The sequence below is a fragment of the Aythya ferina genome, assembly GCF_964211825.1.
Source record: "Aythya ferina genome assembly, chromosome: 1".
Taxonomy (NCBI): Eukaryota; Metazoa; Chordata; class Aves; order Anseriformes; family Anatidae; genus Aythya; species Aythya ferina.
In genome coordinates this window covers 26,828,314-26,846,344 of record NC_140296.1, presented here as the reverse complement: position 1 = coordinate 26,846,344, position 18,031 = coordinate 26,828,314, and the positions used below count along the sequence as shown (strand labels likewise).

Here is an 18,031-nt window from a genome sequence, read left to right as displayed (position 1 = left end):
GCCCTGAAAATGATGTACGTTTATTGCAGCCTTTCTGGTTGCTACAGCCATTACAGGGAAAATAAAATCTGGATGGGAACTGTAGTCTATGAAAAAAAATACAACAGCAGTATCAACCTTAGATATCTGATCATAAAATAATCCTTGATTGCACACGTGATGAGTAAATATTGCCATTCATTAAAACTTACCACTTTACTCATGGATTAGTTAAAATCTGTACAAGTCTTCTAATTAACCTGTGTGCTACAGGTTAATTGCTGTTTATAGATGACATACATATATGTATACACATAAATACATACACAAGTGTATGAAAGGTGGCATGAAAGGATGTTCAGTCCTTTTAGAATACCTCTTGGCAAGAAGCAGACATCAACATCTCAGCCTTTTTATGTTAGTTTGTGGGAAAATACTGGCCTTGTCATCTATTTATAGGAGACCCTTTAGGCTGTGAAGCTAACGAGATTTCAGAAGATACAAAAGTACTTTGGAAATTAGGATTATAGATGTATTTGCTTCTTTAAAAATATACCTTAAAATTTTTAACATTCCAGTATTTTTAATATTGAAGATTCCACACTGAGAAACCTGTCCAGTTCTGTGATATTTTTTATGCATTTTCTCATAAACTATTTTTAATTGTAAATATTTTCATTTCTTCCAATTAATAAAAAGCGTTCCACAGGCTGCTGACTTTCTTCAGTGCTTGCTGTTTTCCACTGCATGGAGGTAAATCAGCTAGAGGAACTCTGACTTAAATTTTTATATAGGACAATCACTTCTTTGTTCTGATATAATTTCATGCTAATTTGGGATATATACAATATTGCCAGCATTTTGAAATACTGCACATTGAGAAGGCATAAAGCAAGAATACATTTTACTCTTTTCTGTTTTAATGATGTCCTCCTGAGTAACAGAGCCTTTTGTGTCCTCCAAATTGGGTCCACAGACAAACATTTCATTACCTGAAGTCACAAACTTGTTCTGCTAGTGAAAAAAGTTTGTTACAAACACAGACTAAAGTATGAGATGTGAAAATATGTCTGTATCATAAAAACACATATTTCTAAACACTTCTAAATGAATAAAAGAATAACTTGTATTATTCTTATTTCATTATATGTTTTATGATTTAAACATTACATTTTTATATTTATAATCAACTAAATACTTAAAATCTAAATTACTAAAATACTTTCAAAAATTCAATCCAAAAAACCAAAATTATTTCCAGGGAAGAAGCACTCTGAAGAACTAATTAGAATAACATGCTGTGGTCAGCTTCAGTTTCATATTGATTAACCAGTCTTGCTTACATGATCCTCTTCTGATATTGAAGCCAACAGAAATTTTCATGTTTCAAATCAAAGAAGGAAGGACTAGGTCTTGGATTTTTAGTTCATAAGTAATTGAGAAGACTAAAACTGAACTTACTTATAAAAGAGGTCTCTCCCAGGTAACCTCTCCGTTTAAGAACAACATCAAGATATTTGGAATCTTCATTTACCAAATAATATGCCTTTTCTAAGGAGATCCATGCCCAGTTTAGACGAAAATGTTGATTCCTCAGCTTATTGCCTCCTGCAAAATAAAAGACATACTTATTCATTTTCCTATTTGCTAAAGAGTACTTTGCCTTTTGACGTTAATGAAACCTGTATCCTGGGAAAATATGTATCGTGGGTAAAATCTTAGCTGAACATTAACATTCCAGCATAGGTTTGAAGCAAAGAAATAACAAATAAACAACTCAATTGTGATACATTTGGTGCATGTAGAATACGTTTACCTTAAATGTATACAGCCTAGTCCCATTCATTCCAAGGTATGCTATTTTTTTTCCTCCAAGGGAAATGAACAAGAATTCATTAAATTGTATTTAGAATACCTTTTTCATAAAGTACAAAAACTGTGGATGATACAAGCTTCTGCAGAACCATATTTGCATTTCCAAATGACAAACTCAACGGACATTGCATGGAACTTCCTTGATATGATAGGACTGCCAGAAGCACTGAAAGGTCCTTGTTATGCTGAGAGACTAGAAATGGCACCTACCATCTGCCTGCCTTTACCCATATAGCCTGCTTTCCAAATTCAGTACTTTATTCACTAAATCTAACAATTTTCGGTCTTCCTGGTTTAGAACATATGTATGAGCACTGTGTGATTTAGGAAAAGCTTTCACACTGAAATAAGAAATGGTTTCAATAAAATTAAGTATCTCTGATACATGCCACAGTTTATAGCTATACTGATGCTCTCCTCAGCTTACAAGCTTGTAACTGTTGGGTTAAACATACGAGTATGATTGCCTGTGTCACCTAAGGAGATTTAGGGAGACATAAATGCTTATTGGCATTCTTTTAAACTATTTTGTAATGAGCTTACCTTAGAGGTACCATGAGTACCCCAAACTGTGTAAGCTGCTGAAATGTGTTTTGAGAGATAAGCTTTCAACAGACCAAAAGATGTCCTCACCAGCTTTCACGCAGGCACAGCAGCAGTACCACACTCCAGGAAAGAAAGCAGACCCCAGAGATCCCTTCCAAGGCCTCTAACATAGCAATCGCACAACAGCTTCCCTGAGATCATGCTGAACATGGATAGAGTGTCTGAGTTTCTGTGCACTCAGACACTGAGAATTGAAAGCCCTGTATAGTAAGTAGAACATTCAGCTAGGGGACCTAAATGGCTACTGCAGACCAAGTCAGCATCTCTGGGTGGTACTTGTTGGTGTCCATGGCATCATCTTTAAGCTAAAGACCATACTTCTCTTACAATAATATAAAGAACTTTCACAGTCCTTCTCTAACAAAAATGGCCAGATCAGCAAAAGTAGGCTCTATTTTTGAAGCCAAAGCAATACCAGAATTCAAGAAGCATCACTCAGAGTTTTAGAGGGGATGATTTCAAAGCCATTTAACTCCAGCTGCAAAACACTAAGCACCAGCCTCCAATATGAGCATGTCTCAGCCTAATTTCTCATTTCCAGCAAAAACTAAGCTGATGTGTCTACAATTAATAGGATTTGCACAACTGTGAACCCAATAGGAAGTGGTCACTGAAATGGCAGACTATATGAGGCTTATGTTAGTCTAAAAAAACAATCCAGAAGAAACAACTGTACACAAATGGCACTTTAAAGCCCAGCTGAAAATGCTGCATTTCTTTTCAGCTGGAAAGATAAGAGCTGAAAAGAACTAGCAGCTATTTCACTGTCTGTAAACTAAGCATTTGTGCAACAGACTGAATATATCAAAATAGATTAACACATTTCTGATAAAATACAGCGTAGCTTTACTTTGTCATGTACAGTTTACCTCCATCTGTTCACTAATTTTCCACAGTAAAAAGGCATTTATTGTCAGCACAGGGATTCTGGGTGTCACAGATTAAAAAGCAGGACAAATCAAGTTCCGTATATCATCCTATAGGATATGTTTGGAATTACTCAGGGGAATCCTGTAACTTCCACTGCAAGACTAAAACAACCTGTTGAGCTCAGTGAAGACAGATGCTCACGCAGCAACTATCTTCTGGGAATGTTGGCTGGTGTGAGAAGCTGTAGTCTGATCTCCTTCCCACAAGGTGCTGCTACAGAACAAGATTAGCTCAGGTAACATCAGTCTCAAGCGTTCAAAGAAATCCCTTTAGAATTAAACACTTCTGTGCAAAAGCCAGGGAATAAAATATCTTCCTCTGAACAGCAGAGACACATATCTGTGTATTTCAGTTCACTCATGGCTTAACTATTGGAGGAAGAGCCAGAGGCTGGTTCTCCCCTTCCAGTTTCTTCCAGCCTGTTCCTTTGAGCAAACAGGCAACCCTTCATTTGCTTCCACTCTACTTCAAAGCTATGCTTCCGTATTTCTATAGTGACCTGTCTGCTAGAAAACAAACCACAACACAACATGACACAATGCAACACAACACAGCTAACCATGTAACCTCTCTAACATAAAAACAATGGTACTACATAAATGAAAGGAGGGAACTGGTCATGAAAGTGACTCCTTGCCCTTCCAGTCTTTTCATCTCAGCTGTTACAAAGGGAAAGCCACAAATGCACATACCAAAACTGCAATAAGTAATCAAGAACTGTAATGAGCATCATTATAAATCCAGTAACTATAGCGCTAGCTAAACACAGCAAGTGTCTTCCCATTAGTTTATTGGGACAAATTGAAGAGAATATGTTTTGTGAGAAAAACTGCCTAAGTGTGCCACCTTTGAACACTCTGGCCAATTTAAACATAATTTGACAGAGGCATAAAAATTTCCAAGATATAAAAGAAATTATAAGATATCAGATTGCATATGCCATCTTTATTTGGTTCCCTATTAAATCAAATTAAATCTATCCTACTTTTAACCATAATATTTCTAAAGGCAAATGAATTTTGCGTTGCTCACTAGCACTTTCCTTAGGCTCAATCAAATGTTTATCTGCTAGGCAAATAATTAAGGTACTATGCATCAGTGACAGCTTTGGTTTTGTTCTTCTTCCAGGTAAGTGCTTGTACTACAAATACATCAGAAATTTGGAGAGGAAAACCATTACCAGAGCACTTTAAAAAAAAGGAATGAGGGCCAAGTTACAGTGAGATAAATTTAAAATAACTTTGCTTTGTATCAGTGTTGGCAGAATGTTGCTATAGTGATGCATGAAAGCCAATTTCTTGAATTTTGCTGGGGATCAGAGTGCAGCAGTGCTAAAAGAGAAGATGCTAACTTGCATAGATAGGATGTTGTGCAGGGAGGCATTCATGGGAATGGAGGTGGCAGGAGTTGAGACACAATCAAAGCTTTGTAAAGAAGTAAAGCTAAATATCTTGAGCAAGGTAGGCCACACAGTGACTTCATGACTGACTGAGGCTGATGAGGAACACCTTCCTCTGAAAAGCTGTGCCTAAATATGACACGTCAAAGAAGGATGCAACCTAGAATGGGTCTTTGTCACCAAATTGGTCAGCTGTCAGAAAACAGTGTTACATTATTTTTGCAAAGTTCATCAAACTATAAATTTCTAGAAAGATCAAGTCATCTGGATCTTCAGTTTCTGTTACTGACCATGAATAAAAGAGGAGGGGGAAGAGAGCTTGGTCAGCACAATTGGTTAAAGGGAAAAATATTAAAATGAATATTCACATTTAAGCATTTACCTTTCCACCTGTTCTGTTCAGATATCTTTAAAAAGATATAAAATCTCTATGTGAAATACAAATTAGATTGTCAGAACCTTCCATCATGATGCAGAGAGCTCTGAGAAGGAAAGAATCACTTCCAGTTCTCTCAGCAGACCACTGGGCTCCATGAAAACAGTATATATAAAAAAATAAAAATCTGCATTAAATCCTGTCTCTTCAGCACTGGTGGCCTGATGGGGCATTCCATAAAGAAAGCCTGATTGTGGCTTTGCTCTCCCTAGGAGCTACCCCAGAGCCATAATCCAGCAACAAAAGCATACAGCTACACCACAGGTTTCGCTTATTGACACAAATAGAAATTGATGTATCTTGATATAGATACTGGCTTCCCTGCATTGTAGCCATGGTGTAATCAGGCATAGATGAATCAACTAAAGAGTGCCTGACCCGTGTAAGTGTAGCCACACAGACTCACTGTGTCCACAAGATAGGAGTCTGAACAAACACAGCTGACTTGTACTTGTAGAACTTTATGGTACAACATATCTACTCTCTTTAGTCATTAGGGGAGGTTGTTTATTGGAAAAAAAAAAAAAAAAAAAAAAAAATACTTCTATAAATTCTTCCAGGACACAGAACATGAATCAATCACAAGAAAGACAGGAAGAAAAAGACAAAACGAAGAAAATCAGTCAGAAAATATAGAAGGAGCAATAAATTATAAAATAGTCATCATTATCTTCACAATCTGACTAGTAAAGCAAGCACCAAGAAAGGAGTGTACCTTTAAAATTTTTAACTCTTGGTCTTTCCTTGTTTCTCTCCTTATCTATCTTCCTGAACAGACCGCAATAGGAGGTTAATAAAGGAGAACCAGACCAGCAGTGAAACATTAACAGCCTGCCTACAGTTCAGGAATCATTGTATGGCATAACTAGAACAACAGTAAGACATTTTAACAAGTCATGTTTCCTCTCTCTCCGTCCAGGTCTCTCCAGTTCCTGCTACTGTTTGGTGATTCGTTTCCATGCCTGCAAGAGCTGCAGTCTTTCTTCCTTGGTTCAAAACATTTGACTCTGCTGGGTGTCCCATTCAGACAGGGTTACTGAATTTGGCACTATGCTATCCCTTCTCCGTCCTATGGATCTCCTCATTGCAGCAGGTAACAAAAAAATAAAAAATAAAAAATCAGAAAAAAGAAAACCACCCCTGAACTCAAGTTCAACCTGTAGGGAAAACAAAGCCATAGAGGCAAAGGAAAGAAAACATAATCTTCCATCTTTAGACATCTGTTCCATTTTTTTTATCCTCTGATAAAAAATCTTTCTTCTGTGCCAAGAGAGAGCCTCTTTCTTCTGTGCCAAGTCAACTTATTTAATATATACCAGGATAAAGTTACTTCAACAGTTTTATTAGAAGGAAAATCTGATATGAAACACAGAAATCTTTGTCCCCAACATCAAGATTCCCTGTTTATCCATGAAGCTCCCTGTCTCCAACCTTAGCACTTCCCAGGTTTTTTTATCCCCACACTATTTGGTATTCATGATTCATGGTTTGTATAAACTTTTTTTTTTTTTTTTTTCTCCAGATTACAGAAGGAACATATAATCTTAGGTATCTTAGGTGATTCTACTCCTGACGAATATACTCAGAAAAAAGATTGAGAAGATATGAATGTTCAGATCAAGACATGTTGTTTCAACAACTCTGATTTGCCACACTGAGTTATAGTCCCAGTACATTACAGCTCCAGGTTAAGAAGGCAGAGGTCTCAAGTAAACCTTTTGTCTGCCAAGCTTCAAAAAGAACAATTAAAAATAGCTAATAAATGTTCTTTGTTCAATCTATCAGGGCAGCACATCATATGCTATTCTCTCTGCTATGAAGGATCATCTGTAAATATCTTGTAAAACTGCCTTAATTTCATATAGAAAAAATATTTACAGAAGTGAAACACATAAGTACACCCAGCACTTAAAACACATCATTAGAATGTTTTGAATTGAATTCAACAATATATAAGCTAATCTAATGATTGTATCCTATTACAAACCCATTGAAATGCTCCATCTTTATAAGTCTTTCTCAAATGTAATACAAGTGACTCCAATCACTAAAAAAAAATGCTGAACTCTGCACCCTTCTGCACTCTGTCTGCCACTGTAACTGAATATATTTGCAGAACAACCAAAACCAACCCCCCAAAACTAGCCCCAAGTGATTAGGGACTAAAACAATGCTTTCTCTGACTTCCCATGAGAAAACACACACTTCCCAGCATTATGGACTTGGCTTGCCTGGAGTGTAATTGCTGGTATCCAATGAGCTGCAGACAGTTTCCGTCTTTCAGTAGCTTCTGTAACTCTTTTTTTTTGCTTCTGTTTTATGTCTACCCCCAAGTAACGAGTTGGAATGGGTGCATTTGTCATGGCTCAGACTAAGAAAATGCTTGAAGTCACGTTTCAGAAAAAAATATTTGAAGGATACTGTACAGTGACTTTATTAAAAAAAAAAAAAAAAAAAAAAAAAAAAAAAAAGAGAGAGAAGGGGAGGCCATAGAAGAGACCTGAATGTGAAAGCTAGCTAGTGCATATTAAATTTTGACCCTAGTAAAATTCAACTAAGCGTAACTAAGGACGTCTCCAAGCACAGTCTGAGATTCATGCCGGGTTAATTTAAGGAATTCCCAGTTCAAGGCTATGCACAGTTCTTCTGCAGCAGATTGACCAGATTCTGATTAAGAGATTAATCAGAGTTTCTTTTAGAGAAACTGTAGAAGCAAATGTGTACTGGGTCTTCATAGCTTTAAATTAATTTCAGTTTAAATCAGGTCTATATAAATTAGTTCACTAAAAGCCAGGAAAACTTTAACTCTATTGGCTATACCGAGAGGCTGTGAAATTTTGAAGAAGGCAAAAACAAAGCAGATTAAGAGAAGCCCAGTTTGAATCATCAAAGACAGATACAGGAGCATCACATGCAGTTGAAAGGCTTTAAGGATATTAGGTGGTTAGCTTTGTAACTGAATTCCAGGGAATTCAAAAGATCCACTTTTTGGTTTGTGATTTTGTGCTGTAAATAGGAGACTAGCTCTGTGAAACGCTGACTGCTTCCCTTTTCTATGGTTCCAATTGTGTAAATTCATGAATTCAGTGTACAACCAAAATGTGTACAACCAAGATGACAAATAGGTGACACCTTTTACCCTAAAAAGTTCAAGCTACCCTAAAAGTTCTTAGAAAGACTGAACAAAGTACAACTGGAGAAAAAAATATTCAAATTATTCCTCTTCTCCCTGAAAATACAAATCCATCAAAATCAAAGGTTTTTTTTTTTCTTTTTTTTTCTTTTTTCCACAAAAAGATGGCCTTTCATTAATCTCTTTACTGAAAATATTGGTAGAGAATTAATGTTGAATTTTTGTCTTTTTCTATAGTCTACCTTAAGTCTTTAAGGTGTATAGTTCAGTCCACCCACAGGCTGGGTGGCTTGAGAGCAGCTCTGAGGAGAAAGACTTGGAGGGTATTGGTTGACAAGAAGCTCAACATGAGCTGGCAATGTGAGCTTTCAGACTAGAAAGCCAACTGTTGTTGCAGGAAGCATGGCCGAAAGCACGACAGACACCAGTAGAGTCAGATCATGCTCCATTTTATTGCCCGAATAGCCTAATTTTTATAGAGAACTTAACAGGGGTGGACAGTGTTTCACACAAGATTATTGGTCAAAAGCACTCAGACAAACAACTACAAGAAAACAACCCCACCTGCAAGAAAACAACCCCCTTGTGATTAGCAGTCACATAGACCTTGTCCTTGAGGCCAGCTACTGGTAACAATATTTTCCTGAATTCCTCAATTGGGCGATGTGGGAACACTGTCATGGGAACTTCTCATAGTTGCCCTGGTAGCTTGGTTTGCTCAGCTACAGCAAGCCATGGGATTTTTGCTGTTTCAAGAAATCCCTCAACAAACTGTATCCTTGGTTGAATCAAAAGAAGCAAGGCCAGCAGGTCAAGGGAGGTGATTCTTTCCCTCTACTCTCATGAGATCCCAACTGGAGTCCTGCATTCAGTCCTGGGGACCCCAGCACAAGAAGGACTCAGACCTTAACATGTCCAGAGGAGGGTCATGAGGATGGTCAGAGGGTTGGAGGCCATCTCACAGATTTCTCCTATGAAGATAGTCTAAGAGATATGGGGTTATTCAACCTGGAGAAGGTTCCAGGGTAAGACCGTATAGTGGCCTTCCAGTAACCAAAGGGGGCTTACAGGAAAGCTGGAGATGGTCTCCAGTAATAGGACAAGGACTAACGGTTTTAAACTAACAAAGGGTAGATTTAGATTAGGCATTAGGAAGATTTTTACCCTGAGGGTGGTGAGGCACTGGAACAGACTGCCAGGGAAGCTGAAAGTGTTCAAGGCAATGAACACTTGCATGAGGCTATGGGTGGCCTGGTCTAGAGGAAGGTGTCCTTGCCCATTGCAGGGGATTTGAAACTAGATGATCTTTAAGGTCCCTTCTAACCCAAACCATTCTATGATTCTATAAAATATCTCAAAACATTTTCACAGGATACAAACATTTCTTATCGCTCTAGTCAAAGTCTTAGCAACTCATGAGTTTTTTATTGTTGGAGACACAGAGTAGGATTCACAGAATCACTTTAGCTAATACTTTCTCCCACAAGTCACTGTCTAGAATTTGATTTATCTCATTTTAAAGTAGACATTTAAAATATATCACATGCAGACTAGATTTTACTCTAAGAAAGCACTGAGTATTCACAAAAGAATGTATATGTAATACTAGATCTATGTATATATGTGCAATAAAATAACTTTAAGATATAGCAGCATTCACAGTGCAGCCAGACAGGTTACTAGGATGACAAAGGCCAAAAGGTCTGATCTAAATCCCATTGATAAAATGGAAAGATCATCATACAGTTCTTATGTAAAGATTGCTTTAGCAGCTGAAGTACCAGAAGTATCAGTTCCACATAAAGTATATTCACTAATTAATACAAGACTGTTCTCAACACAAATCAGAATTCCCAATGTTTTCATTCTAGAAACACTTTCTGTCACTGAATGTCAACATGAGTGAGGCATTCATCACAGAATCTTCTCAACACAACTTGTAATCAGGCCCTAACCTCAGCCTGCATGCAAAAATCCCCACAGCCTGCACTGACAAAACAAAACAAAACAAAGCAAAGCAAAGCAAAGCAAACTGCATAGGGTATCTAAAAATGGTGAACATGAACATGCTATGGGATTAAGGTACACTACAAAAATAACCTGAAGCTATGCTGCATGTACCTGATCTTGGCCAATATTTGACATCAAGCAGTTCCTGACAGGCCGGTGTTTGGAAGGAAGACCTTTAAAAAACACCGGGTGTTGCAGGCTCATGCCAAAACTCCTATTATACTGTACTTATCACACAGCAGAAAGTGAAACAGAAGAAAAGTCTTATTTTGCTCTGTCAACATTTCTAGGATGATGAACAGGAGAAAAAAAAAAAAAAAAGGAAAAAATTGCATCCTCAGGAACAGCAGGTACATCTGATGCAATCAGATGGATTATGATCTGGAAAGAGCTGACCCACTCCACTGAAAATAAAGAGAGAATATTCAACCAATCATCCTAGCTGGCTAACTTTCAGATGCCTAATGTCTGACGATGTGATTTTCATAGGTGAATGAAGAGAAGTTCTAAAAAAGGTCAGGATACAACTATTCCTGAATTATAATTGTAATTAATAAGTAAACTTGATATAATAATAATAATTAATTGTAATTAATCAGTAAACTTGAAAATTCAAACACTTTGATATTCAACTTTGGATTATTTAAAAATAACAACTCCCCAAAATCTATTTGGTTAAAAGAATTACTCTCTTACTAAACAATTATTCTTGTGTTTTCATTAAACTAATTAGCATTTTGTATAGTCGTAAACAAAATCACATCAGGAAAAGAATTTAAACTTCCTTGTGACTAGTAACAGAAAAAAATACAAACATACCACTGAAGCTGTCATGTCTATCATTAAACAATGTCCACATTACCTAAAGCAGAATATCTTTTTTTTCCTAAGGATCCCCACCCTGCACCCCCCTCTGAAGGAAAAAAAACACACCACCTGGATTAGTAAAGTTTCATGCACGCATGGCCTGCAGCAGTAAGTAAATTTATTAGATTTCTGGCAACACATTCTTAAAATAAACTTAATACTCTTCAGGTCTCTGCTCACTAATTCCTATTGTGGCGCCAGACAACTTCTCCCAAAAAGCAGACTCCAGCTGAATTGAAGCAAGGTTCACTTCATTGTATCACATTGTAATGGGTTTAGCTCCACTTGCTTATTTAATGTCCCATATAGGACTTCATGTTTGTACCTTTAAAGCAATGCCACACACACATTAGCTCATAGGAGAACTATTGCCATTAGAAGTCTAATCAGAGCAAGTGTTAAATTCAAGAGTCACAGGGTATCCTCAGCCTCAGACCTGAAACTAATTAATATCAGCAAAGTGTCCTGTAAGACTTATACTTAAGAAAAAATATTAGATAATAACATTATTTTAAGAATTTCCTGTATGTATAGAAAAAGACTCTACCAATTTCCCTTTCTTTAAAACATAATTTAATTTAAACCCCACTACTGCAAAGTCCTTTACATGTGTCTAATACTTAAGTGCTTGTGAAGTCATTTCCTTGCTTAAAGCTAGGGTAGGTGACTGGGTGCCATCTGAAACTGAGGCCTTTAATTTGTCATAATGACTTTGAAATTGGTATGTGTGTCAAATTAACTGTCAAATTTCTCTTGAAGAAGTAGTTTAACTTTTTAACTCCAATGAATGCTGTCTTTGCAGAGATTTCCTCTCAATTTCAGATGAAAATTGTTGTTGTTATTTGCAAAACCTACTCTAAATAAAATGCAACAGCTTTCCTGTTTTATCAGCTGGGTTTTTCTTCTGTAACTGACTGAGCAGCTATAGGAAAAGTCCCTGTCCAAGTGATTGAACTTTTTTTTTTTTTTTTTTTTTAATTAAGACTTCACTTTCACAGATTTGAATTTTGTTTCCTTTTCTGTTCTGGCAGGGCAACAAATAAAATGCCTGACTGACTGGAGGAGAACAAATGTCAGGTGGGTTCATTCACTTTTAATTCATTTCAGAGTCATTGCACCAGGCAATCTCAAATACTTTTAATATTATTTGACCAGAGAAACTCCTTTGTGGTACCTTTGATCCTTTTTAAGCTGTGCCAACCCTATATCCTTTGGCAGGTGATTTAGTCCTGCTCAGGAACAGCAGAGTAAAAAACTGAAAACATACAAAATAAAAACCAACCATTGTTGATACAGACAAAGACAAAAAATGTATTGTAACTTTGCCTTTAGACAAGTCTTGTAAAGAGGTATTCAAAGATATTAGTGCTACTGAGGAAGGAAATATGTTTGCATTAATATATATATTTATATTATGATGGGTTTTTCAGTGTTACTAGAGGAATATACTACAAAACACGGCAGCATATTCCTAAGGCAGTGATTATATTCCTATATTTTTACTTTGTATCAAATGGTCCTAATGCCGCAGTCACAGTGAGTATGACAAGATGAGAAAAAAAGAAAACATGGGAGAAGCCAAAGAAGATTAAAGTGAAGATGTAAGAAATCTGTTTAAATATGAAAATTAAGTACAGGAGGGAAATTACTTCAGAACTGAAAAGCAGAATCAAAACTCCAGAACAGTATGACCTCTCTGAGTCTCCCAATGGAGCAGCCCAGACTCAGCTGAAACACAGCAGAGCGGCAGGGCACAGAAGTGACTGTGAAATGATGACAACTCAACCTTGATAGGACATGCTTCCAACACACGCTTTCTCTCTGTTATTCCCTGCATATGCATGTTATCTTTACTCATGTTTTAAGGTAAGTACTTAAATTAAATTAAAATGATCTGTAGAAAACTGTATCTTAAAAATAATATTTAATTTATGGTGTTACTAAAATAGTTTTATTTTCAGTACAGTTTTAGGAACTGATTTATATATTGTTCTTTTACTCAGCTTGAAAATAGACGATAGATTTAGATATTATTCTTTCTTAATATACTACTAGAATACTGAAATGTCTTGATAAATTTACTTAAAAAATCCTATTTATAGGAGGTTTTGTAAGTTTGTTTTACAAAATCACATGCTGACCTTCAAATACCAAGGTATGTTTTTTTATGTGCCAAGTTGAAATATATTTGGCATCACTCAGCCTGTTGGAAAATCCTTGATCAAGATTTCCATGACCATTCTCTCTCATGTATTCAGAAATTAAAATCCTTCAGCTTTTCTCCAAAGGCAAGGGAGGAAACGTTTTTGTCAATTCCAAGTCCACATCCCACTGAAACTGCTGGCTATCGCACACAGATATGAGTACCTCTGGGATCAAGTTTACATTTTTTTGACTTAGATTTTATACTGAGGTGTGGGGAGGGGTGACCACAGTGGTTTTAACATGGCAACTAGCAGAAACATTTCTCAGATTTGAAGATGATGCTTCTCACCTTTTCTTGAAAAGGAGCTGCACAGCACTTACCTGTCAGCATATGACCTCCGGCTCCCGTGTGTCACCGGTGTGGGTGACAACATCGCTGACATGTGAACCAGAGCAGTTCCCCAGGCTGGAGCACTGCTGGGGGCACTTGCGATGTCACTGGGAAAAATCCTCTAGCCTCAGCTGCAGAAACAGAGGCAGCAGCAATTCAAAGTATGTTGATGAGGCAGTGCTGAGCTATCATCACCTCTATCCTCCTTTTGGCTGAGGGCGTTAAACTTGTTATTGCTAAATGATTTCATGGCCACTCAAAATTTTACTTTCTTTCCCCCAAGAAATACACAGTGCCCCAGTGACCTAGTAGGATCCCCACTAGCTGTAACATGCAGGGGACTGGACTGCACAGGGAGGCTCACTATGCCAGGAAGTCCCAGGATGGGTAAGGCTGTGAAGAACAGAGGGTGCAACAAAGACAAGGCAGAGATGACGGGATGACAAAGATCACCAGTTGCTCAGTGAGATTAAAAGACATCCCTGACTGAATCAGTCTGGGCAGCCCTCCTGCCAGATAATTATAGATGGCTACTGAAATCCTTCTAACTTGTAATTGCTTGGAGCTACCCATGAAAGCCTCATTGTTTAGGCAGATGGGCCCTCCCCTGATGTCTTGCAAGGTTACTTTTCTCTCTTCTTCTCTCGAATATAGAGGAAAATTAAGGACTTAGGAGGATTGATTCATGAAAGAACATAAGTTAGATGATAAATTTTATTGAGTGGATTTCTTACTCTGTTCTACAGCACTGAACAGGCGTGGTTATCAATTGATTTAATAGAAGATGAGATGGCAGAAGTATTCATCTTTGCAGAGGTAATTATACAATATGTAAAATGGCACTGATTGTTGGCACTCTTTGACACCTCTGGGAAGTTGTACATCTGAGCTTGCCTATGAAAAGTGTGTGACCAGTTGGTCAGGCTGAAAGCAATTCACTGCTGATCCCCCTGTGCAAAACAGAAATGGACTCCACATAAATGGACACATACTAAAGGAAGACATGGAAGTGACTCCTTATCTGTTCAGAGATAAATCTGAAAAGTTATGTTGTACATAATAATGTTTCAATCATTCTAATATTTGCACATGCAACTTTAGTCATATTAATGCCCATACCCTTGCTAAATTACATCCTCAAGTTGCTATCTGTCAAAGGCTTTTCTGTGCTAGGAAAACTTTCCTGCTTTAGCCCTTTCAAAGAAGCAAAATGGCCTACTGGTCAGTCTCATCTTGCCATGTGGAAGGCTGCATCCTATCCCTAAGCTTTCCGAAGAAGTGCCTATCAAGCTAGTTACTTAAGAAAACCATTTGTCCACCTCAGTCTCAGCCTCCTGCCTTTTCAAAGAAGGAAAAATAATACTAAATTTATTTGTAAAGTCTATCTAATAAAAATGATATCAAATCTCAATACATAAAATCTGACCATTATCTTTAAACTGCAACTCCATCCTGCTTTCTTCCCTGAACTAGTAAGTGCAGTTGTATCAGCTGCTTATCAGTTCAGGTTATTGACAGAAATAGTTCCACCTATTCTTGTATAACCATTTCTCTCTTAATTATTCCAGTTATTCTTTAGGTATCTTTCATATCAGAAGAGAAGGGAATATAAGTAAAGAAACCACACTGCATCTCACCTTATTTTTAAGCTTCTCTAGTCCAAACTCATAATCTTCTCCAGCAAGTTTCACCCCAGCAATGATCTGGGATCTCTATTCCACTGTTTATCTATGTGGGAAATCTAACTGAAGGTTTCCTTTAACACTGTTCAACACCTACAGACAAGGAGGGGTGCTAGAAATATGTCAGACAAAATTCATTGCCATTTTTCGTGCTAGAGGGTGTGAAAAACCCACTTTTTTACCACATATATTTTCACTGTCCTTCAGAGTGAATCTGAATTTTATTTTGCTCCATAATTCTGTGTCTTAGTGTCAATCTAATGGAACTGATTTAGACTTGATTTAAAATGCAGCCTCCTCAGTAGCTTTCAACATGATGCCAGAAGATTTTTTCAGAGCAGTAAATTACAATAAAATGTAGCACAAGGGTTGCAAGGGGAGAAAAAAAAAAAAAAAAAAAAAAAAAAAGAATATGTTTGAACAGAAATTAACCTAGAGGTTTCCAGTACCAGCTCAGTATCAAAAGAAAATAAGAAAGAGCAATTAAAATATTTTTTGGCAAATCCCTATTTGTTTACACCAAATCAAGTTTGATGGTAGAACATGCTCTTTCACCTAGTGTGCTAGCAAACACACTGTTTATAGTGTAAAAAAAACAACTGGTATTAACACAAGTCGTGCAAAACTTACTGTGATCTTCTATTCATGAGAAGTCTAGAATGTTCTCTAACATTTCATATTTATTATATTGGGCAAGAAATTTTTGTCTATGGTTGGAATACAAATCAACACTTATAACCATCTATTAAGTGATCAGTAACCAAGCATCCTGTGGAAATGTTGTAAAGAAACAAGAAAGAATCACAATGTAGCATGATGGAAAGAGAACTAAGTCTGATATGATGGCTAGATAACAAGAAACACACTTCAATGATGTTTTGAATGCTGTACCGTGAAAATCATCTAAAGACATTTTCATAATGTATGTACACAGACCTAAAGTATTTCTGATGTCAAAATTAATAGAAAAAAAAAATGTGATCAGCTTTCCCCAAACAGTGTAAGATTACCAAACCAAAGTTAAAAAAATGTGGATATTTAAGTAAGCATCATGTATCAGTGAAAAAACACAAGTTGTAGGGAGCTGGGGGTTGGCCTCTTCTCACAGGTAACTAGTGATAGGACTAGAGGGAATGGCCTCAAGTTGCACCAGGTGAGATTTAGGTTGGAAATGAGGAGACATTTCTTCTCAGAAAGAGTGGTCAGGTGCTGGGATGGGTTGTCCAGGGAAACGTTGGCATCACTGTCCCTGGGGATGTTCAAGGAAAGGTTGGACGTGGTGCTTAGGGACACGGTTTAGTGGGTGACATTGATGATAGGGGGACGGTTGGACCAGATGATCTTGGAGATCTTTTCCAACCTTAACAATTCTATGATTCGATGATACATCTAAAAGGTTATATAACTCAGTTTTATAGCTTCAAGTACTCATAACATTTTTTCAGTGAAACACCTTGTATGAAATTTAAAGTCTAGATAGCAAGTATTGTGTATTATATACATTGAATTCAAAATGACCAACTTCTCAGAATGCGAAAAATATTATGTGCCCTGTTCTATCTCTTAAGAGCTGTGCCAAACATTCAATCCCTCTCTCCACCAAACACCATAAAAACACAACATCGTTGAGAGGCAGTGGGAAATCAATTGCCAGGGGATTATTTTGACTATTTTTCCTGTTGCTGTAGATTTTGAGCTTGTTTTTTGAGCATGTTTAGGAAAGTTTTATGTGAGTCAATACAAAACAAATTTTGACCTTTTAGAGTCAAGCAGAGTATTGGGATCAGTAAGAGAACAGTATGTGAAAACTTTCATTATCTCCCTAAGAAATAAATAGTCTGTCAAGCAAACAGCTTAGAAGTTTTTCAGAGATATGCCAAACAAGATAGAAATATTCTTATTGTAGTAAGCATAATATTTATATGCTTTAACCTTTGCCAGTGTATTATTAATAACAACAGATGAAAAATTATAAGCATTTATGGTCTTACTGAATATAATTTCTACAGCTCCTTCCAAACTTAGGGCTTCAGCATAATATTTCAAACACCAGCCATGAACTCAGGTTCAGCTTTCATTTCTATGGTTTGAATCTGCCCAACAGGCTGTGTAAAGTGCAATTACCAGTAAACAATATGACTACTAATGTTAACACTGGTGGATGAAGGATGACCTTTATTGAACACAAAGAATATTATTAGTGCTAAAGAATACATTACACCTGATATGTACAAATGATTGACATGAAATTTTTTGACAACTCAGATTTACATTACCCATGTCAGCTTGGGAAAAATGTGGATTTCTTCCCAACATCTATGTATTCTGTATTTGTAACAAGACACATGCATTTCACGTGATAAACTTAGGACAGCTTTCATTGTACAGTGTAAAATTTATAAAGAAAATTGAGATACCCTACTTTCACTGAATACTCTTTAATACAAGATCCAACAGACATGAGACATAAATATGTTCCTACACTGCAAGTTCCTTTCTTTCACTGTGTCCCTGTTTAAACATACATATAGAGAGAGTATCACAGAATGGTTCTCTCTCTCTCTCTCTCTATATATAT

The 18,031-nt window shown here is 36.9% G+C and overlaps 1 protein-coding gene across 1 annotated transcript in view; it reads right to left on the bottom strand.

Moving 5' to 3' along the window:
* Positions 1–18,031, bottom strand: part of FREM2 (FRAS1 related extracellular matrix 2) — a gene marked incomplete at its 5' end in the record, with an annotated part of 126,421 nt that overhangs the window by 54,475 nt on the left and 53,915 nt on the right. Inside the window, one exon of the mRNA XM_084506453.1 lies at positions 1,441–1,587. Within this exon, the coding sequence (XP_084362579.1) occupies positions 1,441–1,587 (147 nt within the window). The remainder of the gene's footprint in view (positions 1–1,440; positions 1,588–18,031) is intronic.